The sequence below is a fragment of the Triticum aestivum genome, chromosome 4A (assembly GCF_018294505.1).
Source record: "Triticum aestivum cultivar Chinese Spring chromosome 4A, IWGSC CS RefSeq v2.1, whole genome shotgun sequence".
NCBI lineage: Eukaryota > Viridiplantae > Streptophyta > Magnoliopsida > Poales > Poaceae > Triticum > Triticum aestivum.
Window position 1 is genome coordinate 612,166,126 of NC_057803.1, and position 23,489 is coordinate 612,189,614.

Consider the following 23,489-nt stretch of genomic DNA (forward strand, 5'->3'; position numbering starts at 1 on the left):
ATTAGAGCCATCAGTAAACTCAGTACGGCGGTTTAGATGGAAAAGATCTCTGAATAATTCTACTGTGGGCTCCTCTTGAAAGAACACCTCACAGAGCACTTGGAAGTGGCACATATTTGTAACAGAGTTGGGGCCAGTGTCTTGCGGATGGAGTTGAAAATCAGCCAGAACATCCCGGTAAAATTTAGAACCGGGCGGTTTAAAGCCCCGGGCTAAGTGGTCTATGAAAACAACAACCTCTCCTTCTCGAGGTGTGGGGGGGGCATTCTTTGCCAGGAGCCCTCCAATGGAGGGTGTCTTTGCTGCCCAAGGCGCCAATAAGGACTAAATCCTCTAGTTGATCCTCTGTGACGCGGGAAGGGACCCAATTGCACTCATATACTTGCTTGGCCATGACGGAATCTACAAGGTAGAAGATACCGGTTCAAAAATACATTTGATCAAGGTATGTTGGTATGGGCACTGTTAAACCGGAGGCAGAACTATCTGAACCGGAGTTTCATGAAGCAACCAATATCTGGCGGTTCAACAAGGGGACTAATGGTATATATCGGTTTGTAAAATTCTTCTACAAAGTTAAACCGCCGGATCTAAGCATTGAACAATCAAGACTGCAGATGAGTAAGTACGCAAAAACAGATTTCACAACATTATGCTACAGCTTTGGATCTGGAACATGTTTATAAAGGAGATAAATATTCAAGGCCCAAAAGGAGCAGTACCGAATCAATAAGCAAAGGTATGGATAAGATCTATGCTCTTAGTATGCCGGACAGTGAAAACGGAGGATAAAAACTATCGCTACACAGAGCGAAGATACACAGACTCGTCTAAGGATCTATCATATGAACAAGAAGCAAGCGATGAACACGGGAAGAACAGGGAAACCCTAGAACAGATCTATGATGGAAAGGATAGAAGACTTACTGGGGCTGAGGAAGAAGCGGAAGGTCGCCGCGGTGCTCTGGTGCGTTCAGGGTGATGCAGCGGCCAAGGTTGGTGCAGAGGTCGACGGCGGCGGCGGAGCTCCGAAGACTGGGCGACGCGAGGAAGAGGAAGCAGAAGGGCACGAAGGGGAAAAAAGGAATGACCCTTCGGTCCTATTTATAAAGCAAGGGACATGGGTCAGGCGCGAAAATCAAGGAGCCGCAAGTTTGGAAACAGAGCGGTCGCCTCGATTATCGCGGATCTATTAAACAAGAAGGTATCACGGATAGTTTCTTTATGATAGATGACGTCATGCCGATTTACAGCAATCAGAGAAGATGACATCACGGCGGTTCACCAAACTACAAGAAGATGTTGAAAATGAAGTTTTTGCTAAGGATTGACATGAACCTGTTCAAATCAATCTTGGGCCTAATGTTGGGGATATTACTATTGGGCGTAAACCGGCCTATCTGGGCCGGATTAGCTTCATCAGTAGTTAAGCATGTTAAAGCCCATGAAGGTAGATGAGGGCTCAAGACCCATAATCGGTTGAGAGCCCGTAGCCGTAAACCGGCGTCAATATGTAACTTGTATTGTAAGTTAGGAATAAGTAGAGACCAAACCGGACACATCTATGAGCCGGTGTTGGGACGCTGTAAACCGACGGGCGCCACCCATGTATATAAGGGGACGACCCGGCGGCGGTTCAGGGAGGGACAGACAACAACTCGAGACATAGGCGAAGCTTATTGGTCCCTAGTCATCGAAACACCCATCAATTCCATCACAACTAGACGTAGTCTTTTACCTTCATTGAAGGGGCCGAACTAGTATAAATTCTCTTGCGTTCTTGTGTCCGCTTTAACCCCTTCAAGCTAACCCGTCGCGATGGCTCCACGACTAAGTCCTTTCTCTAGGACATCTGCCGTGACAAAACCACGACAGGGGTGATCGCCCACCTGAACTCATTTTTGTATTAATAATATGACAGTGGGCCAGTTATTACATGGCTCCAGGGAGCCCATAGACAGAGAAAAATGAAAGGGGGAGGTGGCATCAGCTATAGACAACGTCACACCACTGAAGCAACAGGGTACAATCCACGCGGGAGCGAGCCCGGACAACCCATAGTCAAAGATGTTCCTGGATCGAATCCCGCAAGTCAAGATCAGAGGTTTGGATGTTATCGAACACCATCCGGTTCCTGGTCTTCCAGATAACCCAAAGGATACATCAAAATACTGTGCTGAGAAGGGGGCGGCTCCAAGAGGGGTGACAGGCAGAGAAGGCACGCCAAACATCTCCTACACAGCAATCGACGAGCATACTACCACAGCCGAGGACGCGTGCCCACATCGGATGTAAACGGGGGAACTCGAGGAATAGGTGCGCGATCATCTTAGATTGACTGGGGCAGTCATCATGTTGGAGGAAGTCGGTCCGGTGCAGGAGAATCTAGGTAGACACCTTGACCTTGATGGGCATGAATCCATCCCAATTGAGGTCATGCAGGGGGAGCTCATGGCCAGAGAATTTGATCATGCGGTACACCTCAGCCGCCTTGAACTCAAGACACCCACCCCAAGCAAGGATCCTCTCATCAACACCCTCAGAGAACTGAACGTGATTAAGAGCCGACCGAAGCAAGCGAAGCTCCAATTCTGCAGTTCTGGACAAATGGCCATGCACGGTGTCGGGGATATACCCCGCGGTATGACCCGGCCGGATATATGAGCCGGCCGGACCTGGCAACTCACTAGTGACCCGCCCTGACTTGACGACTCACTAACTGACCCGCCCGGATCTCTCCACTCACTGATGACCCAGCCGATTCAGGTGACTCATTGGTGACCTGGCAGGCGGGTCAGAGGAGGGACAAGACCCGGTGGCCCAGAAGGCGGTTCATGGAAGTCCGGCTCAAGCTATGGTGGACCGACTTAAGAGGAAAGCATAAGGAATATTCCCTTACAAAGGAAGCAAGACTAGGACTCCATTTGTAATAGAGTAATCCTAATCCCAATAGGACTAGTCATGTAAGTCGCCCTTTCAACATATATAAGGAGGGGCAGGGCACCCCAAGAGGGACAAGTTTTTTACAATTAGGTTTAGACAGACAAGACAATAGCTCTCAAGATAGAGCACCCTTGTAATCATGTTCATCATCATCAATATCAATGAAGCAGGATGTAGGCTTTTACCTCCGCCGTGAGGGGCCGAACCTAGGTAAAACCTCGCGTCTCTTGTCCCGCTCAACCCCTCTCAAGCTACCACATAGATGTGTTGGCCTCATGACTAAGTCCTTTTCACGAGGACATCTGCCATGACAACTCCACGACACACAGAGACTAAATCGGCACCAAGCTGACCAAAGTCCCCCAAGGTTGCGTCGGGCCGGAGACAGTGTGAATAAGCCACGGGGAGAGCAGCTGTCAATTGAACCAACCAGGTCCAGTTGTCATGCCAGATAGAGGTGTGATCGCCGTTGCCAACCCTCATCGATATAAGCAAACAATAGAGCGGGACAAGGGAGGAAAACTTTCCAGGTGGGACTCGAGGCAGTCGGATGATCACCCAGGTACCAACGTTGAATCCAGACAGTCCATGGGTTACAAACGCCACTGAAGATTTTATGAACCATCTTCACAAGGAGGCATGTATTTTGGACCCCAATGTCCATCAAGCCAAGCCTCCCCCCCTCTAAGCGGAGACAACAGGCATCCTGCCAGGCAACCTGATAGTCACCCCCAAAGCACTCACTCGCTCCTTTCTAGAACATGGCCCTATGGTGGCGATGTTGATGTAAATATAATGAAATCCGTCATGTATAGATGAAATCTGTCAAGTTTAAATGAAATCTGTCATGTTTATATGAAACCCGGCCGTGTTTATATCAAATCCGGTCGTGTTTGATCAAATTCCGTCCTGTTAGTTTGAGTTATTGTCAAAATGTATGCGGCTACGGTTGGATGGCGTCCTCCCGCATCTGTGTCATAGACCGGTCCCCCTGTCCGTGGACGGATGCGGGAAGAAATTTAGAGGTTGCTGTTAGAGATGCCCTAATTGACTAATTGTGCCGTCGATATCTGCCATGGATTGAGTGATGTAAGATGAGCAACTTCCGTATCTAAATGAGGTTGATTGATTTCCTGCAGGGATGAAAATATCAACCTTCCATTATTACATGATCGACCTCCTGCTTTCATGAAAAAAAAAGGAAGACTGTCATAGGATGTGAGGGAGCATGCCATGTATTACCAACATACACAACTTGCAAGAACATGATACGTCCAAAGTAGTTGGATTCGGACTTCGGAGCCACTATAGCTTCATCATTCTTGTATACTCGAAAAGTCGAAACATGTCAACTTGTAGGTACTAATTTTGAGTAATTGTGCCATCGGTATCTGCTATGGATTGAGTGGCGTAATTAAGATGAGCAACTTCCAAATCTAAATGTGGTTGATTTCCAGTTCCAGGGATGAAATCTCAACCTTCCATCATCACACGATTGACCTCATGCTTTTGTGACAACTATAAAAAGAAAGACTATATAGTACGTGATCCAACTCTGCCTATGCACTGCGCCGCCGTGTGGCGCGATGGATCTGCTCCCCAGGGCCGGCCCTGGGGCATGGGCAGAGGGGCGACGGCCCAGGGCCCAGGCCGGAGGGGGGCCCATGATGTAGTACACAAATAGTATAGTCCAGCAAAAAAATATACAAGGGAAAAATTATGAAAGGAAGGAAACAAGATGGGCTCGGCCCATCGGATCGCCTGGAAATGCGTAGCGAAGCGTCGCGCACGCAAGTCACAGCCGCTTGATGCACGCATATGTGTGGAACAAATCAATCGAAATGTCTGGCTTTTCCTTTCTTCTCGAAAATAAAAAAAATCTGACTTTTCCCATTCGTCGCTTGTCGGTTCTTCTTCGTCGTCTCATCAGCCCGTCGCTCCGTCGTTCCTCGCTCGGTGCCTCAGCCACTCATTGCCGCCGCGGCACGCAGCAATCCGACAACTCGGCCTTCCAGCAATACGGCAATACATATGTATGCGAACGCAAGTCCGTACCCAATATCCATGTTCGGATGTTCCTGATCCATTCATCCATCCCCAATTTCAGTAGTTTCTTTAGTACGTATATTAAACTATTCATTCATGATTCATCCCATGAAGTATCTAATTTTTGATATATAATTTTCTAATTCAATCTTTCATAGTATGTATTTAACCATTCTAATTTTTTGTCATTCTATGTACATGTGTAGGGTTCTGATCATCCAATCTATAAATTTCTAATTCGTTGTCTACTCTTTGCTTCGTAATATTAGGACATTAGCATGCCATGTTGCCTAAGAAGCATTTGTTGGGTGCTGAAAAAAGAAAAAGAAAGAAAGAAATACATCTGAAAATTCAACCACTGAAGGGTTCTTTGACAAAGTATGTTACATCTTCAAGTATTGTTGATGTCAGTGAAGAACATAGGCAAGGAACTAATCCCGAGCATGAAAATTCAGATGTTAAGGTCAATGAAGATTGTTAAAGTATACAGAGAAGCAAATAAATTTGGTTCCTATTTGAGGTAATCATGTCATGTTTGTTTTATTTTGCATTGTCCAACAACTATTGTAGTCAAATTTCAAACTAAAGACGTCTGGTTGAAAGTTTACTTTTAGTATTATGCAAATGAAGTTATATATATGTATCTCACACACACACACACACACACATATATATATGTCGTTGAGTTCGCCTAGGGCCTCCCGAAACACAGGGCCGGCCCTGCCCGTCCCTGCTGCCCGGGGATCAACGCCGCGTTCGACTCCATCACGCCCGTGCAGCACGGCCAACACGGCGTGTACAGCGTGATCGTGGACCACTGCAATGGCGTCCTCCTCTACGACGACGGCTGGCACTGGGTGCATCGACATCTCATGTAACTAAAACAAAACTGCCGCTCGATGTCCAACTACTGGGTGCATCGACATCTCATGTACCTAAAACCCCTGGTAGTGGTAAAAAGTGCATGCAACGGCCGAGCTCCACGGAACACTTTATTATTTTTTTAACAAAAATAATATTTCCACACATCAAAACAATTTGAAAAAATATACACATAGACTTATATTTATAGTACTAGTATACACCTACAAAATTTCTTGAACACATAATTCCTATGTTATGTACAAAAAAGACAAATATATAGATTAAAGTGGGCCTTTTCTTTGTTTTATCTGGGCTAGACATTTCTCTGTTTTGTGTAGCATGCAAATAATTGAATTAATTGAAGACACTGTATACATACTTGAATAACATGCATATGTATTTATTTAAAAAAATTGATTTTTTTTTTGTAAAACGGGCTCCATGGAGCCCGTGCTTTGTAACTCTGCACTCTGGTACCGGTTCGTTACTATATCCATGGAAGTAGCTTCTCTATACAGTTCATGTGTCATTTCCTTGATCTTCGCTTGCGGGAAATAGTGTGTTCTTGTTCAGAACGGAGGATAACATCGGAGACAGTATCTTTGGAATGTTTGAACTCGTGCCATATGTCTCATATTTGCTTCTTTATGTGTGGATCGAAACCACCACCAGAGATCATTAGGATTCCAATGTGATGTGCCTCTGTTACTGTCCTACACAGCCAACATGTACCCTCCGATCCTTTTTTGTATAAGAGAACAAGAATAAGGAAGCACTCATTTTCTGATATGATATTGATGTACCATACCACATGCAGTGTGAAATGTGAAGCGGATGTACCTTTGCCGGAAGTACACCCGGCCGGAGGGATACTTGCTCGAGCTGAAATAATACTCAGTACCCTGCTGCGATGATATAAATTTTAATCTGAATCCACCGTAAAATAATCCAGAAAAATGAAACATGAGATGAGTTCATTAATCCAACAAACCTCCTACCTCAACCTCCTGCGCATAACAAAGACGACCTGTCGGCCTGTCGGCGCTTGAAGCAACTATTGTAAAATTGTTTGCTCTCTATGTTAATACATAGGCACGCAACCCTTGTGCGGGTTCCTGGAAAAAAGCAAAGGCAAGCAATTCGGTGGATATATAGCACTAGTTCAAGTTCAAAGCCGCCGTGCGTACAAAATGCACCAGTGTTGTCCTTATCCCTTGTACTGGCTCTTGTCGACGCGAAAAATTACAACTTTGACTAAGATGTTCACTTGTAGTATGTTTACATAATTAGTATAAAGATACTCCTACATGGAATAAAACTATTTTGCAAGTCAAATATGACATATTTATACATCCTCAATCCATGTACGTATGATTTTTGCAATCTAGTAAAATTCTTGGTTGGATCTGGTTCCTCGACTCGCTTTTGGCTAGCCTCGTGGGAGGGACGGCTCTCCCTCTCTCTCTCTCTCTCTCTCTCTGTGTGTGTGTGTGTGTGTGTGTGTGTGTGTGTGTGTGTGTGTGTGTGTGTGTGTGTGTGTGTGTGTTTTCTTACTGCTCCAACCAGGTAATCTCTATTTCGGTTCGGTGCTTGCTGTGTCCAACTGGGATCTTGGTCTGCGGCGGACGTTGTCTCCCTAAGAGTTGGCGGATTGGCAAGCTCTCACAACTGTCATGTCAGTGCTCTCAGAGACTCCGGACCAAATCTCTTGGCCCCACTCCTCCTCGGGCAAGCTCTCAACTAAATTGTTGTACCTAAAGCACTCTTGTGGTAACCTATCTCCTCGCCTCAAGGGCCTCTGGTGAGCTCGGATCCCGCTTAAGATTAATATCTTTCTTTGGCAGCCCATCGGGCGCGAGCTTCCGACTAGTGACCAGATTCTTAAATGTAATGAAAATGCGTCTTCGCTTTGCTTTCTCTGTGGCCGCACCGGGAACACTGAACACATTCTCTTTAACTGTGATTTAGCTAAGCTTGGCTGGAATTGTGTTCGATCGTGGTTAAACTAGCTTGGGACCCATCTTCCTTTGATGATTTCCTCCCTCTTATCTTGAACCTCCCCGACTAATTCTCTAGAGTTTTGTGGATTTCTTTTGGGGCTATGGCATGGGCTTTGTGGAATATTTGAAACAAATTTATGATTGAACATGTATTCTGTAACAAAACTGACTGATGTTTTATTTAAATTGGCTGCCTTTCTTCAGTAGTGGAACCCTCTCACTGCGGATGTTGATGATGTTGCCCTTATCATTGCCAAGATCCGAGCTTCCGCCATCGCCCTGTCCCCCCCCCCCCCCCCCAAGAAACCCGATGGTGGCGGCTGTCTAAGTTTATTTACCTTCTGTTTGTGCCAGACATGTGAGTCCTATGGCTTGGTCATGTGGGCCCGTTTGTGGCAGTGATGCCTTTTGTATTGTTAAACTACTTGTGTTGCTACTGTACTGTGTATCTTGAACCATGCCATGATAGATGTGTCCTAGTTATTGCACACCTAAGTGACTCAATCAAGCATAAAAAATGAAAAGTAAACAGAAAGAAAATACCATACGAATCTTCGGGTAAAATCAATGACATAGGATTAAATTTGCAATACTTATGGCACATCTACACGTGCTTTAGCAAAACTGTATTTATAAAATCGGGCATAAGTCTTTTCTTTTAAAAAAATGTGCATTGATATATATTGATAGTCAAAGTTCTGCATTAAAGACCATGCAAATCAAGAGCGCCTTATATTTTAGGAAGGAGGAAGTGTTCCATAAGGTCAGGACCATGTTCCATGCACCACACATGCACGCAGGGCCGGTCCTGATATTTCAGGGGCCCATGGCGAAACTGCAACCCGGGACCCCTACTATAAAGATCATACTAATAATCTCATTTTTTTAGATTCATTCCTTTACCTAACTTATTATTGTCTATTATTTCAAAATAAAATGAGAATTGTAAATAGTGTATTCCTTTACTTAATTAGACAAATCGAATACCTGATAGAGGGTAAACATCAAGATGAAAGGTTTAAAGTTTAAAAGCTCCATTTGCAACAATAAAAGATCATTTACCTACCCGGCGGCTAGGGGAGCCTGAGTGGCTTTATTATATAACCATGTTTGGATTGAAGTTATGTGTGTATAGCTGAGACCTTCTTCCAATTTTTAAGTTAAATTTGCAGTCATATGATTTGGAGAGAGAATGCAAAGAACGACAATCAAACACATAGCAGGCAACTTTTTCAATAGATAAGGCGATTGGTGTTGTGTCGACAAAGTCCAGATTGAAGTAAGAAATAAAGCAACGGGCACACGAAATTAAAATTTTGTACTGCATCATATGTGAGACCTTCTAGGATCTGACTGCTGCTGCACTATATGAACATGACCAACTAGAAAGAGGAGGTTAGGGATGACCTTATAAGTGGGGTGGCTTCATCTTGCACATGAGAGGCATCTCACGAACGGAGGATAACACAACGGGACCGGGGACCTGGAGGAAGACCAGCCGGCCGCATGACGGAGAGCGATCTACATTGGCGTCGAGACTCGCGATTGGAGCCCTCGCGGGAATAAGATCGTCACGAAGCGGCGAACTCGCCGATGGGAAGAAGGAAAACAGGAATTTCTCCGTGCGTATGCGTCTAGATCGATGCCTCCTTATGGTCTGGGCCATGGGCTCCTTGCGAACCCTGGAGGGGGCCCCTAGATTTCGGGGGCCCTGGGCGGCCGCCCCCCTGCCACCCCCTCAGGGCCGGCCCTGCATGCACGAACATAATTTTGTGTGGGAAAAAGAACTTGCTGGGAAACTCGAAATAAAGCTGCATTTTATACTCGTGTATCATCTGCCATGGAGTAAAGCAAGATGATCAATTTTTTTTGAGTATCAGTACAGACACAAGCGCTCATATACACGCGCATACACTCACCCTATGAAGGCACACACGCACACGCACACCCTAACGTCTCCTCCCACTGAAAGCGCATCGCCGGAAATCCTGAAATAAATTCAGGAATAATGCGAGCACCAGGATTTGAACCCTGATGGGTTGGGGATACCACTGTCCACCTAACCAACTCAACCATAGGTTGATTCGCAAGATGACCAATTTTCGTATGTAAATTATGAGGGTTTCTCCCCGCAAAAAAAAAAAGAGTTATGAGGCTTTCTACTAAAGATATAGATATGCGTGGCTGACAGAATATTTTCCTGGTAACAAAATCTCAACCTGCCATCAGTACCCGATCGACCTCCTGTGTTTTCACAATGCAAAAGGAAAAATCTTAATTACCCCTAAAAAAAGGAAAAAATCTTAATACATGTACGTCACCAACCCAGGCTTCCCGCAAAAAAAAAAAACCCAGGCTATGTGTCCCGTCAAAAAAGAAAACCCTGGCTATGTGCTGCGCGCGTGCGCCGCCGTGTGGCGCGATGGATCTGCTCCCCGAGGACTTGATCGGAGAGGTGGTGCGCCGCCTCCCCGGGCGGAGCCTCGCGATGTCCCGCCGCGTGTGCAGGCCGTGGCGCGCCGTCGTGGACCGTCTCAGGCCGCTCCGGCCGCACATGCTGCCGCACTCCGTCGCCGGCATCATCAGCATTCAGCAACTACTTTGACTTCCCGCGCTTCTTCGTCCGTCCCTCCTGCACGAGGATCGCCGCCGCGTTCGACTCCGTCCAGCGCCGCAAAGACGGCCTGACCACCACGAGTCCACGATCGTCGACCACTGCAACGGCCTCCTCCTCTACGACGACGGCTGGGACTGGACGCAGCTCTACGTCTGCAACCCCGCCACCCGGCGCTGGGCGCTCCTCCCGTCGGTTCCGGGCCTCGATCTCTTCCCAGGTCTGTGCTTCGCCGGCGCCTACCTCGCCTTCGACCCGGCCGTGTCGCTGCACTACGAGGTGTTGTTGATCCCAGACGTGCCCGAGAAAACCACCGACTATGACGAGGAGGACCCGGAGGACTTGATGGAATGGCCACCGTCGTGCCATCAGCTGATGGTGTTCTCGTCGAGGACCGGGAGATGGGAGGAGAGGGCCTTCGTTCGCATAGGCGAGGCGGCGGGAACCGTAGCCGACGTGCGGTCAAATATGGTGGTGGATCACAACTGGAAGACGGGGTATAGCTACGCCGAGTACTGGAGAGGAGCCTTGTACGTGCATTGTCGCGCCGGCGCTTTTGTTTCCAGGTACCTAATTAACTTTTGTTGATGCAAAAAGATCATTTCATTTGAAAGAACTATATCATTTTATTCCTATGTATGTTGTCTTTTTTTCTTCTTTTTTTGCGATTGATCCCTACATATATATATGTTGTCCACTAAAGCTATAGTGGGATGCGCTAGCTCAAGCTGATTAATCCAAGCTCGATATATTGTGTGATGGTTACAGGTTTTGCACTTCCGAATGTAGCTACCAAGTAATCAAAGCGCCAACAAACATGGATGAAAATGAAAACATGCGATCCAACTTCAGAAGATCAGAGAAGGGGATGCATTATGCAAGTTTTCGTGGCCATAGACTTCGAGTGTGGATACTCCTCGAAGAATCACATGGCCTACCAGAGTGGGTGCTAAAGTATGATGTCAGCCTCAACCTTCTTTCCTATCGAATGAACACTTTATATTCTGAGGAGATCAACAGGCCATGGACCGTAGATGATGACGACAGGGAGAAGCAGGAGAATAATCGACAGAGCGCTGAATGGAACTCTGATAATGATGATGTCCTAGAGTATGGTGAATGTAGCCACGAGCAGCAGAGTCGTGGGGGTTTCCGCTTCCTAGGCTTCCATCCATACAAAGAGGTTGTCTTCTTGAGTCACTCTAATAATGATGTGCTAGTGCCATGCATTCGTAATGCAGTGGCCTGCCATTTGGCAAGCTTGAAGGTTCAACATTTAGGTAGAAACAATCCAAAGGATTTTGCTCATTGGCAAAGCGAAGAAGGATCGTTTATCTACACTCCTTGCTTGCTTGATTTGCTTCCTCAAAGATTTTGATATTGGGTTCAGGTCGATCTCCTTGTTGAAGACGCTTTAATTTTTGCAATCCAAAGATATGGAGCTCTCTATGCCTCAGAAATGATTTCTATAGAATGACGTGCCATTTCTACTAAAATCAAAGACAATGGAACACAAGGGTGAAAATAGTTCCTGATTTGGACGCTCGCTTCAGGATATATTTCGATTTGAAATTTAGAACTCACTGATGGTGACAAGTGATGCACCTCGTGTGCGCCACTTGTTGCCAGCGGTGGCAATTGAAAGTAACATTTGCAAGTGGTACCCTCTAATTGATGATTATGTACTATCTATTTATCGACAAAAGCGAAGTGTTTAATATCAATCTTAAACAATGAGCCCAATGTAGAGTGAAATCGACGAGCGACATCAATGTGCCTATTTTCCGCTTATCTTATGGTTTAATAATAGATGCTTTTGTAGTATTCCCATTTCCCAATATAGGGTTATTCTTGTGACACGAACCTTAACATTATAGCAGGAGATAAAGATGGAAGCGTTTTTCTTCTTCTATTTCTTGTTTGATGATTATAGCCGGACTTGATTAATCCTGCACTGATCACAATCCCGGTAAGAATGTTAGGTCCATGCATGTCCCCCTCCTCCATCGTGCATATGCTTGTGTTGTTCTTTAAGGCACGTCCGTATAGTGGGACACTATTTCCTACTATTTGGTTCAGCAGCAATCTAATTTCCTCCCCCCTTTTCCTTTCCGAAAACCTTGCAGAAAGAACAGACGCTAGCAAATTCCATGATAATTTATCATTGATTGCAATTTTTCTGTTGGTAGCAAATTCCCTGATAATTTGAAAAGGAAACTACTATGAAGTATCTTTGGTCTTGCTGAGATGACAATTGAACCGACCTTGGAGGTGGCGTACGTATGTATGGTAGGACACTGTAACATCTCCCTATGAACTATATGATGGAGCCGCAACCTTGGAGTACCTGATGAAGCATGAAGAGCAGGAGGAGAACATCAGGATCAGAGTGGTGTATCCGATGTTATGTGGAGCTGATGTTTGATTATGCCTGGGATGTTATAACGTTGCTATCATGCTGTATCCCTTGTTTTGTAGCAAGACAACTTTGGACCTTAGTTGAGAGGGTGAGATGAGTGCTTATTACTCCCTCCGTTCCGAATTACTTGTCGCAGAAGTTGATGTATCTAAGACTAAAAAATGTCTAGATACATCCATTTCTACGACAAGTAATTCCGAACGGAGGGAGTAGTTTTTAGTGGTTGGACCTGGTCTGGTAGAATATTGTAACTGGTTTCGTTTCAATGAAATGAAGCTAGGGGTGTGAACCCCTGATTATTGACGAAAAAAAACCACAAATGAACCGACAATATGTATCCATCCCTCTTAACACGCTCATTGTCGTGCACCTAAGCTCTAGGATTTGGGTGTGACAGCTAGGGGTGCAGAGCGGCGCCGATCCGCCCCGCTCCACATGCAAAACAGATTTACTTTACTTATAGTTGCTCCTCTCAGATTTAGTTCAATTTGAACTAATTCTCTACTTATGCGTGACTTTGCAGGATGCCCGCCTGCATCCCTGGTGACAGGGGAGAAAGATTCCCAATGTCGTAGCATTCAACAAGTTCATCTAAAATGAATTATTCAACCAGTTCCATGATAGAAACAATGATTTAACCCTAAAACCATGAATTATTCAACCCTTTTTTTTGCGGGTGATGAATTATTCAACCCTATGGATGCTGGGTACTCTTTTGTGTTCCGTTATCTCTTTTCACAGTAGAACCCGATCCATTTTGGGATTGTATGGAGAGAGAAAAATAAAGAAGCCTACTGGGATTCCATATCTAATACACATGAAAGATTATTTTCGTCATCTCTAAAAACCCACGAACGCACTTCTTACATACAATCAATCTGTCAACCGTAAGCCGCTTGCATATATAAATCAATCCATCAATCATAAGTCGCTAACGGCTAACTACAATCAGTCAACCATAAGCCCGCTTGCAGATACCAGCGGTCTCACAAAACTGAACATCTGACTTGCACCTCGACTTCGCCCTTGCTCCAAGTCAGCGCGTCTTGTGTGGGCCAAGCCTCGTGAAGAACTTCAGGATGTTATCCCCAGGCATGATCACAGGCAAGCCGCACTCTTTTCCCGCTTCCACGCTCTGCAAACAGCAAGGCACGGTACCATTGGTCAGCAGCTGAAGTTTACAAGAGATGACCTTCCAGAATGGTGTCAAAATTCAGAATAAGTTTGGTGTCAAAATTCAGAATAAGTTGTACAGAGCAGGAGCACAACTTCATACATGAGGAATGCGCCAGCGCCATGATACTACCTTGTGCTCAGAAGCTGCCTGCTCGGCACCATTCCGATGGAGATGATGGTGTGCAGGCTGTCTTGCAGCATGGCAGGATGCCAAGACCAGAGGAGAGAGCGGAGCCTGTCCTAGTGGGAGCAGCACAAGAAGATGCCCGCTGAGGGAGAGGATGACGAGGAGCAGGAGCACAGCTTCATACATGAGGAATGCGCCAGCGCCATCAGGCTCATCATCGATGCAAATGCGCCATCGGGGTCGTTATGGATGCAGGAGCAGGCGTAATTTGGGCAACATTTGGCGGATGAACCAAGGTACTAAAATCTGGAGCAAAAATTTACCAAAGCCCAGTAAATATATTAATCTCAAAGTTAAGCGGACTACATGATTCAAGGAGTTCATCCACTTCATACTTAAACGAATCCAAGAACAATCCAAGCGTGAGCCCGGCTTTCCAGTAATTGAATATGGAAATCATATTCTTCATCCTGCCAAGAAGCGCAAAGGAAGCCCTGTACATGAGAGCGCCAATAACCTCGACGATGGCAACAGCCAATCCGGCAGAAAGTATGTCCCAGTCGCCTGTTTGCCCGATGACGGTAGCAAATGCCGTGGCACAGTAAAATCCTATCAGAAAGAATAGGATCTTTACTGGAAACCCTCTACTCACTTTCTTCAGCTTGCCAGACAACTTCTTTAAGAAAGATTGAATTGCATTAAACAGCCGAGTGCTATTGCCTGAATTGTCGGGATTGTCGTCTGCCATAGTCTTAATGGCCCATTGCACCACCCTACAGAAAGAACAAAATATTTCCGATAATATGTTATTGAACATTGTCAGAAGAAAGCATGCTGTCTTTCAAGACACAGAACAATAACTCAGGAAAGGAAGGCAGAGGAACACGCAGAGCAGATTATTAGATAAAATACAACTGATAGTGACCTGTTGCAACAAAGACCATCTGATGGCATGAAAAAACACGAGCCCTTAATTAAGACTGAGTTCTTAACCATCTAAAAAAAACTGAATTCTTAACCCATACCACTCACAATGCACTAACCGATTAGTTATGCCTAACCTAAGTATCCTAGATTAGTTATGCCTAACCTAAGTATCCTAAATACAACTGATAGTGACCTGTTGCAACAAAGACCATCTGATGGCATGAAAAAACACGAGCCCTTAATTAAGACTGAGTTCTTAACCATCTAAAAAAAACTGAATTCTTAACCCATACCACTCACAATGCACTAACCGAGCTAGCACAAATTTGGCTTCATTACCTACAGAAATTTTGAAGTATGCAGCTTCTCTGAAGCTGGAACCGTGCAAGGACCCAGTACTGAATAAACCGAAATCCCACATTCTCTCCCTAGTTGATATTTGATGCATAAGGACATCAACCTTCAGTGAACAGGTTAAATCTAGGATACTTAGGTTAGGCATAACTAATCGCATTAAATAAGTTAAACACAGGTTAGGCACAATGAACAGGTTAAACACAGTGTACTGAATGTGCTAGCACATAGGAGTATTTAGGATTCGCTACCTACAGAATTCGGGAATTGTGCATCTTCTGTGATGTGGGAACCGTGCAAGTACCGACTAATGAGTAAATCATGCATTCTCTTCCAAGTTGACATTTCAAGCATAAATACATCAACCTTGAGTGAACATGTCAACACTGGAATGCCTAGATTAGGGATAACTAGTTTCCATTATGTATGTTTTCAGTCAACATATCAGAACAGAAGGGAATGAAACTGTACACTCACTGAATTGAGAACCTCATGGTAAATGGGGGAGGGCGTATACTATGTGAGATATGCATGAAATAAAAAATTTCTCTACGGTGTAATACTTGGCACACTGCCTACTAGTGAGTCAATTCACTTGCATTGCCTTGCCATTGCAACGGTGTTCTAAACTTAAGTACTAGTATTTACAGTGAAACCTTGTACTAGTATTTACACTGAAATGACCATCGAACAATCTTCATTGGCGACTAAATAGTCAGTAGTATTTACACTGAAAGCTTGTAGCATACGATTGAAACAAACAAAGATTAACAATCTCCAGCCACCCTACACTGAAGAATTCCTCATTTTTTTACATAAAACTGACTGAATACTGTAATGATAATCGAACAATCTTCATTGGAGAAATCGACACACATCGCACAACTTGCAGGTTTTGTAGCTACTTATTTCTGTATTATTTGGAACGGATATTCTTGGTGTGGTAACACACTAACAGTAAACGCTACCTGGTGCTTCTGCCGAAGGAAGGAGACGCGCGCACCAAGCGGAAGCTCCCCTGATGCTTGTTCCGGCAGCACGCGGCGGCGGCGGCCCCTCTTGGAGCGCAGGAGGACGCGGCAGCAGCGGCGGCGACAAGGTTCCTCGACCTCGAGCACCCCGACCAGCACCGGTGCCCCGGCGGCGACTGGACGGCTCCCTTGCACAGACGGAGAGCGGACATGTGCCCTGCCCAATTCGACCAAAAAATTCTCAGACATCGGAACCAAATCGGACCTGACCAACCGAGCTCATATGTCGGCAGTCTCGATCGGCGGCCACTCACCGAGCTCGCGCCCGAGCGTAAAGAGGGGGAGGGGGGAGGTGCAGGTGGATTACCTCGGAGGAGGCAAGCTCGTCAGGCGGCGGCGGTGTCACCGGCGGCTGTCATCGGCGGGGAGAGATATGGGATGGTTGGTCGGGCTGCGGTGGCCGACGAGGCAGTGAAGGGGAACAGAACTGGGCCAAGCCCACATAGCATCCCATGGGCCAGAGTCTAGCTATATTATTATTAGGCTTCCCGTCGTGGGCCGCTCACTGGGCTTCTCCTCTGCTTCTCTCGGCCGAAACCCCAGCTCAGCGAGCAGAGACCCGGCGGCGGCGGCGATATGCAGTTCCTCCGGGGCGTCGGCGGCGGGGGAGGAGGGGCGGGGTCGACGGCGTGGGAGGCGTTCAGGAGGCATTTCTCGCGGAAGCGGGCGGTGGACATCCGGCGGATCAACCCCAAGGTGCCCAAGGAGGAGGCCGTGGCCATCTCCGGCCGCCTCCTCCAGATCCTCGCCGACCACGGGCCCCTCACCGTCGGCAACACCTGGAACCACGCCAAGGTACGCGCGCGTCAACTCACTCGGCTGCCCGTGCGTGTGTCAACGACCTCTAGCTGTTGAGCTCGATGTATTGCTGCAACTTTGTTCGTCCGTGGCCGGCAAATAAATTTGATGCAGTAGTAGTAAGAGCTGATGGAACTGATGCCCCGAAGCAAGTAGTACAGCTTGGCCTCTGCCTGTACTTCCTTCATTGGTCAGATAGATGATGTTTAGACCAGGAAGATTGTAGCTTCTGCCCTCTTTTTAGTGCCTTGGCTTCTTGCATTTGGGCAGCAAATAAAGTAGATAGCTTTACTCTTCTTCGCGCTTAGCCGTGCTCTTGTATATCAACTTTGTCTTGTGATTACAGAGTAGTTTTACCCTTCTTCGCGTTTAGCCATACTCTTGTATTACAGATGTAATATGGTGTATGTTCAACTCAGTGATCTTGCCATGACTATTTGGGTGCTAGTAGGAAATTTCTGCAATTAGGTTTGTAATCAGGCATCTTTTAGTCTGTTGGCACCGAATAAGCTGCTGAATGTGTATGCTATGATAGCCACCTGGTGGTGAGGTAAACAATTGATTCTTGTTCATGCCACTTCTGTTTTAGATGCTCAATGTGTTAGAATAAATCCGAGGCCACCATCGATCATCCGAGGACCAAAGCAATCACACAAGCATAACACCGAGATTTGTTAACGAGGTTCATCGATATGGCTACATCCCCGGGGCCTGACTACGGGCGCTCCTCCCCGTGACACCGTCACAATACCGCACCCCGGCCGCCCGGGCGCCGGCACACGCCACCGGCTCCCCCGCGTGCCCGTGCTATTATGTTGGCATAGGTTACATCGTGTGTCTACCCCCGATATATATGAGAGGCCTAGGATACAAGTGTCCTATTAGGACACAACTCCTACCCTGTATACACACAGTCCAAAACCAAGTCCAATTGTAACCTACCTTGTACAATAATATTCGACATAATTCTAACAAAGTCCACCTTGGCGAATATTCTCCACCACCTTGAATTCATCCGTGCGTCGAACCTTCATGTACATGGACTTGAGATACACCATGAGCACCGCTGCTACTCCCAGACTCCATGTGACTCCACCTGCAACTGTAGTCCCTTCTCGTCTTCTTCACAGTCAACACTCGAGCAAAAATTAAGTTCCTCATTACTTTACTTTGTGCTCCCAATTTCCGGAGAATCCGTTCAACGTCATCACACACCGAATACTGTCTGCGTGAAAATGAACAACTCACATATTAGACGCCACATATAAGAGTTATCTGAACTCAACATCACCGCTCTTTCTTGACTGCTTGTCTGAAACTTGAAGGAATTTCACCGTCACCTTGTGTCACCCTCAGTCAAATTCACAGTTGTCTCATCCTTTTTTCGGATAGTCTCTGACTTGTCCCATCGCTATAGCATTCCGCCTCCTTCTGCCTTGTCATCCGCACTTTGCCATGTGCACTGAACACCACAGAATATACGGCCATGTACTCTCTCAGCTTTTGACAATTTTAGACTTTCCGCCACTTTCTCAGATTCTCCATGGTCAACTCCTATCCATCAACTAGCACCGATAGACCCAGTCACCAACTTGAATCCAGTACTCGTCAACACTGCTTCAGCACCCTTGCACACTTTGTCTGATCACACGTATGACCACCAGTGCCTTGGTCTGTCGCTGTGTCCCGTGCTTACCGCACGCCTCGCCGCTATCACCGCGTCGAGCCTTTGCTGTCCTGGTCGAGTCTCCCGGGTAGCTAGCCCACACTGCCTCAACCCCCCACTGCAGAGAACCATCGATCATCACCGACCGATGCCGAGTATCACGCCTCCATCAGACCATTGGTACCCAATCCGATCCACGTGTCTCTCGCTATCCCGCTGAAATAGGCTTCGACTCTCCATGCATTTACGTCGTAGCCCCTCCATTAGCACAGAGTGAAGTCGTCCATCAGACTCCAGCTCCACCTTCAACATGACTCTATGTAGCTGGCCACGCTACCCTGCACCCTGTCGACTTCAAGCTCTCTCATGTGTACACCGCCTTGAATCAATCCTGCGCCATAGTCTTGTCGAAGCCGCACAAGCCCTTAGACCTGCACCACGTGTTTCCACGCCCCAGAAGTCGGTCACCATCAGCATCACACTCCTATGTCGTTGTCGCTGAAATCACCACCATCTTCTGCTTTGACCGACATCCTCGTCGATCCGTCAGACAGTCCAGTCCGACCCAGCCGAAATTATCCGACTGCACCATGCTCCACCCTGCGTCGTGTCCGCCTCGCACATCCGTGCATTGCCTTGACGCCCTGTGTATGCATGATCCTTCCACGACATGCTCCAGACTCCTCCGAGCCTTATGCACACGTCGCCATCCTCGGTTCCCGTCTGACTGCTAGTTGAACCACACCACTGCTGCCATGCCAATCTCCTTAGCGTACGAAGCAAAGAACCCAAAACTAGTCCCTGTAGTCCCTTGTGTACGTGTGCAACCAACTCAAATAATTCCTGTAGTACTTGTGCAATCTCCCAATAACAGTTTAGGACATGCTTATCGCTGCCAGATTTTGAGCTCTTGCAATACTACTGTTTATGTCTATGATGGGATACTACTGTTCATATGTAATCAAGAGCTTGTGATTTGGAGATCATGTAATACCACTGCTTATATCTAATCAAGTGTTTGTGCTGATGCAAATCATCTAACGATGGCGACAGGATGCTGCGATCGATGGCCTGAACAGCAAGACCCACATGAAGATCCTGCTCAAGTGGATGTGGGGGAGGAGGATCATCAAGCTCTCCTGCACGCAGGCCGGCAACACCAAGAAGTTCCTCTACTCCCCGTTCACCGCCGACGACGCCGAGGCGGCCGAGGAGCCATCGCCAGCCGAGGAGCAGCCGAAGAAGAAAGGGTGGAAAGGGAAACACCCAAAGTACCAGACCAAGAAACAGCCTGCGGCAGCAGCTTGACCCTGGTCTGCTGAGCATTCTTTCGGGCATTTTCCCGCTGCTGTTGGCTTTTCTGTTTTACTTAGCACGGAAGAGTTCACCGCCATATCTGTTTGACAACAAAACATATATTTTGTGATGGACCATTTGGGTGGGCACAAATTACGCTGGCAGGCCGATTTGTTCGGCTCTGTGTTGTAGACTCTGTCTGGTAGAATAATGATGACACGATAATCTAGTATAGTGTCAAAAATCGTCTTACATCGTGGGACGGAGGGATCTATGAGCCTTGAGATGCATTGCCTCAGATTTGTGTGACTGCATTGGTGAGGCCAGAAAGGAGGATGAGTTTTTTTTTTTTTTTTGAAACAAAAAACGAGGATCGGTTAGGGTAAGGTGAATGGCTGGGTGGAATGGGTTCTTCCTCTTTATGTGTACAATGTGCATCCGTTTGCTTCTCTAGGGAGTTTGATTTGTAAGTACCTCTTTCCAATATTTTTTTTCTTTTTTATGAAACCATTCCCTTCCTTTTACCGTTACAAGCAAGGGGTGCACCGCTCCCTTTGGTCACATGCTAGATGATAGACGGCAAGGGATTCATTGGATTGGAGCCAAAAATTTGGTAAGGCTCTGACGTAATTTGATTAGAAGATTTGCCAAAAATTAGAGCCTAACAAATCGGCTGCTATTTTATTAGGGTTGCCAAAAGAATGCCTCCAAACCAAACCAAGCAGGCTGTAAGTGCTTTGGGTACTGCTAAATCCATGGCGTGTGTGCAAATTATGAGTGCCACGACTTGTTTTTTGTGTACAGTACAATGTGCATACCGTTGCTTCTGTAATTTTTGTGGGGGTAAAATAGCTAGGGTACAACCACAAATTCGTCACACGGCAAGGGGTTGACTGGTTTGGAGCTAAAATTTGGCAAAACTCTGACGTAATTGTGAAGAATTAACAATTTTGGCTAGTGCTTTTGAGGGAAGGCCAACATTTGACAATTTTGGACAAATTGCAAAAAAATTAGCCTAAGAAATCGGCTGCCAATTTATTTACGGTTGCCAAAAAAGTTTCCAGGAGAGACAGAGGTGATGGCCTTCCCGGTGCTCCTGCTCCTCCTCGTGGTGGTGGTGGCCGCGCCGGAGCTCTGCGCCGCGCAGAGCCCCATCTTGCGGCCGCCGTCGCCCGGCGCGCCCACCGCATCCCCGCTCCTCCGCCCCGACGCCGACTGAGACGACGACAACGGATCCGCTGCGTCCCCCGCCCCAGCGCGCTCGCCCGACGAGGACAAGGCGGCGGCGGCCTCCCCTCTGGCGCCCACCGACACGTCCCCCGCCGAGGCCCCCTCCTCCGTGCACTCGCCGGCGCCATCGTCGGCCCTGCACTACGCCGCCACTCCATCCCCAGCCCCTGCCCTTGCCCCTGCCGCCGACAAGGAAAGCGACGACGATGACGGTTACAGCGAGAAGAAGACGAAGGAGAAGGCCCCGGCGGCGATGGAGGTAAAGGCCGGCAGTGGCGGCACGGAGGAGCAGCCACACAAGGTGGCGGATGTGGCGGAGATGAGCGGCGGGACAAAGGCGGGCATGTTCCATTTTTCTTCCTTTTACCACTACAAGAAACAGGTGTACCGCCATGAATGCTGCGTGTTCCTAGAGGATGGACGCTCAAATTTGGTAAAGCTCATAGTTGAACATTTGGCAAAAATAAATAAATTTGAGGATCAACATTTGGCAATTTTGGTTAGTGAATGATTGCTACAGTTGCCAAATATTTTTATATCAACAGGGAGAACAATGGCACAAGAAACTAAAGAGACAAAAAAACTGCTTTAGCCGCATCGTATTTAGGGTTCATATTTTGACCATAATTTTAACTAATAAAATATAAGTTACACGTAGTAATTCATATCATCGCAAACTATGTTCAAATACGAGTATAATGATATAACTTCTCGTGACATGCATTAACATTTTGCTACTTACTTCTATGATTAAAAGTTAGCACAAAATACGAAGAAGACTAATAAATTAGGACGAAGGTAATACTCCCTCCCTTCCTAAATATAAGTCATTTTAGAGATTATAATATGGACTACATATGGAACAAAATGAGTGAATCTGCACTTTAAAATATGTCTATATACATCCATATGTAGTCTATATCGAAATGTCTAAAAAATACTTATATTTGGAACGGATGAAGTAGGTAAAGAGGGAGGCTCCTCAGCGACAACCGAAACAGGAGATCTTTAATAATTATGGGTGTGTCTAGGGTTCATCTAGATGTGACATAAGCAAGTTCCCTCTTTGTTTGTCATTGTTTGTTGTTTAGGGAAAATCTACTATTCTTTTCGCCTCTAATATACGTGCTCCCTCCATCTATATATATAGAACCTAATACGTTTTCCGAGGTTCACTTTGACCATGGATTAGAGCAGTAATATATGACATGCGTGTTACACAAAGCATACCGTTACATTCATATGTGAAAGAAGTTTCTAATGATATAATTTTTATATCGAACATCTCATGGATTGTTAATCTTGTCAATGGTCAACCTCGAAAACTGTATTAGGCCCTATATATATGGTTGGGGGGGGAGTACGCAAAGCATGGTATATGGGTCGGTCGGTCATGTTTTCTTCTCTTCCTTTCTAGCCGAAGTCGGAATAGGGAGGCGATCTTCTTCCACCGATCTCCACCGGTCAGGGCGTTGGCCCCGTCTCCCTCCGGCTGCTGCTCCGGCGGTAGGAGGGAGGGGGCGGGGGGGGGGGTGGGGGTTGAATTTGTAGGCCGTGGTGCGTCGTTAGGGTGGTGGGAGCGGTGCCCGGCCGAATAAATTTGCCTCAACTCCACTCCCACACCGGCCGTGTCCTTTATGGCGGCGTCTTGGAGTTGATGCAAATTTTGGTTTCTTAAAACCAAGATTACAGGGGTTTACCTCAAGCTTAACCTTAGAAATTTTTCCGAATGGGTCGGTTGATAGGTTACATCGTCATGGTTTACATGATACCCTGAGAAAAGGAACCGATAGAAGAACTATTTTTCTCAAAAGATGTTTCTTACGTTAAATAGTAGTCTAACATACCTCTTTGCATCGCTTTCGTTTTTTTGGACCATATGGCCGGCTTGCCTTGTTCTCTGGACGACTTTGCCTGAATAAAATTGGGCAAAGAGTAGGAAATACCTCTCGACCACTGGTCGAGGAGGCAGAAGCAGATGGCCAATTAACAAAGTAT

The 23,489-nt window shown here is 46.5% G+C and overlaps 3 protein-coding genes across 5 annotated transcripts; 2 read left to right on the forward strand and 1 right to left on the reverse strand.

The window, feature by feature from the left end:
• The first annotated feature begins 10,226 nt into the window (after window positions 1-10,226).
• On the forward strand, window positions 10,227-13,433 carry LOC123084059 (uncharacterized). The gene is made up of 3 exons (XM_044505857.1): window positions 10,227-11,033; window positions 11,236-11,650; window positions 13,410-13,433. Exons 1-3 carry the CDS (start codon window positions 10,813-10,815, stop codon window positions 13,431-13,433), a joined length of 660 nt encoding a protein of 219 aa, XP_044361792.1. The 5' UTR covers window positions 10,227-10,812.
• A 260-nt stretch (window positions 13,434-13,693) lies between these two features.
• LOC123087543 (ycf20-like protein) lies at window positions 13,694-16,999 on the reverse strand. 3 transcript variants are annotated; one of them, XR_006441427.1, is made up of 5 exons: window positions 16,809-16,999; window positions 16,439-16,658; window positions 14,585-14,962; window positions 14,193-14,495; window positions 13,694-14,021 (listed from the first exon to the last, which is right to left on the reverse strand). XR_006441427.1 is itself a non-coding variant. In XM_044509581.1 (4 exons), exons 2-4 carry the CDS (start codon window positions 16,651-16,653, stop codon window positions 14,489-14,491), a joined length of 600 nt encoding a protein of 199 aa, XP_044365516.1. In that variant the 5' UTR covers window positions 16,654-16,658; window positions 16,809-16,999; the 3' UTR covers window positions 14,094-14,488. The 3 variants fall into 3 exon arrangements, 2 of the variants coding, with proteins under 2 accessions (XP_044365516.1, XP_044365515.1); XM_044509581.1 differs by lacking the exon at window positions 13,694-14,021 and having other exon boundaries at window positions 14,094-14,495; XM_044509580.1 differs by lacking the exons at window positions 13,694-14,021; window positions 14,193-14,495 and having other exon boundaries at window positions 14,508-14,962.
• Window positions 17,000-17,022: 23 nt separating this feature from the next.
• LOC123087544 (uncharacterized) lies at window positions 17,023-20,490 on the forward strand. Its single transcript, XM_044509582.1, has 2 exons — window positions 17,023-17,296; window positions 20,019-20,490. The coding sequence occupies exons 1-2, from the start codon at window positions 17,078-17,080 to the stop codon at window positions 20,271-20,273; spliced, it is 474 nt and encodes a 157-aa protein (XP_044365517.1). The 5' UTR covers window positions 17,023-17,077; the 3' UTR covers window positions 20,274-20,490.
• Window positions 20,491-23,489: the final 2,999 nt, after the last annotated feature.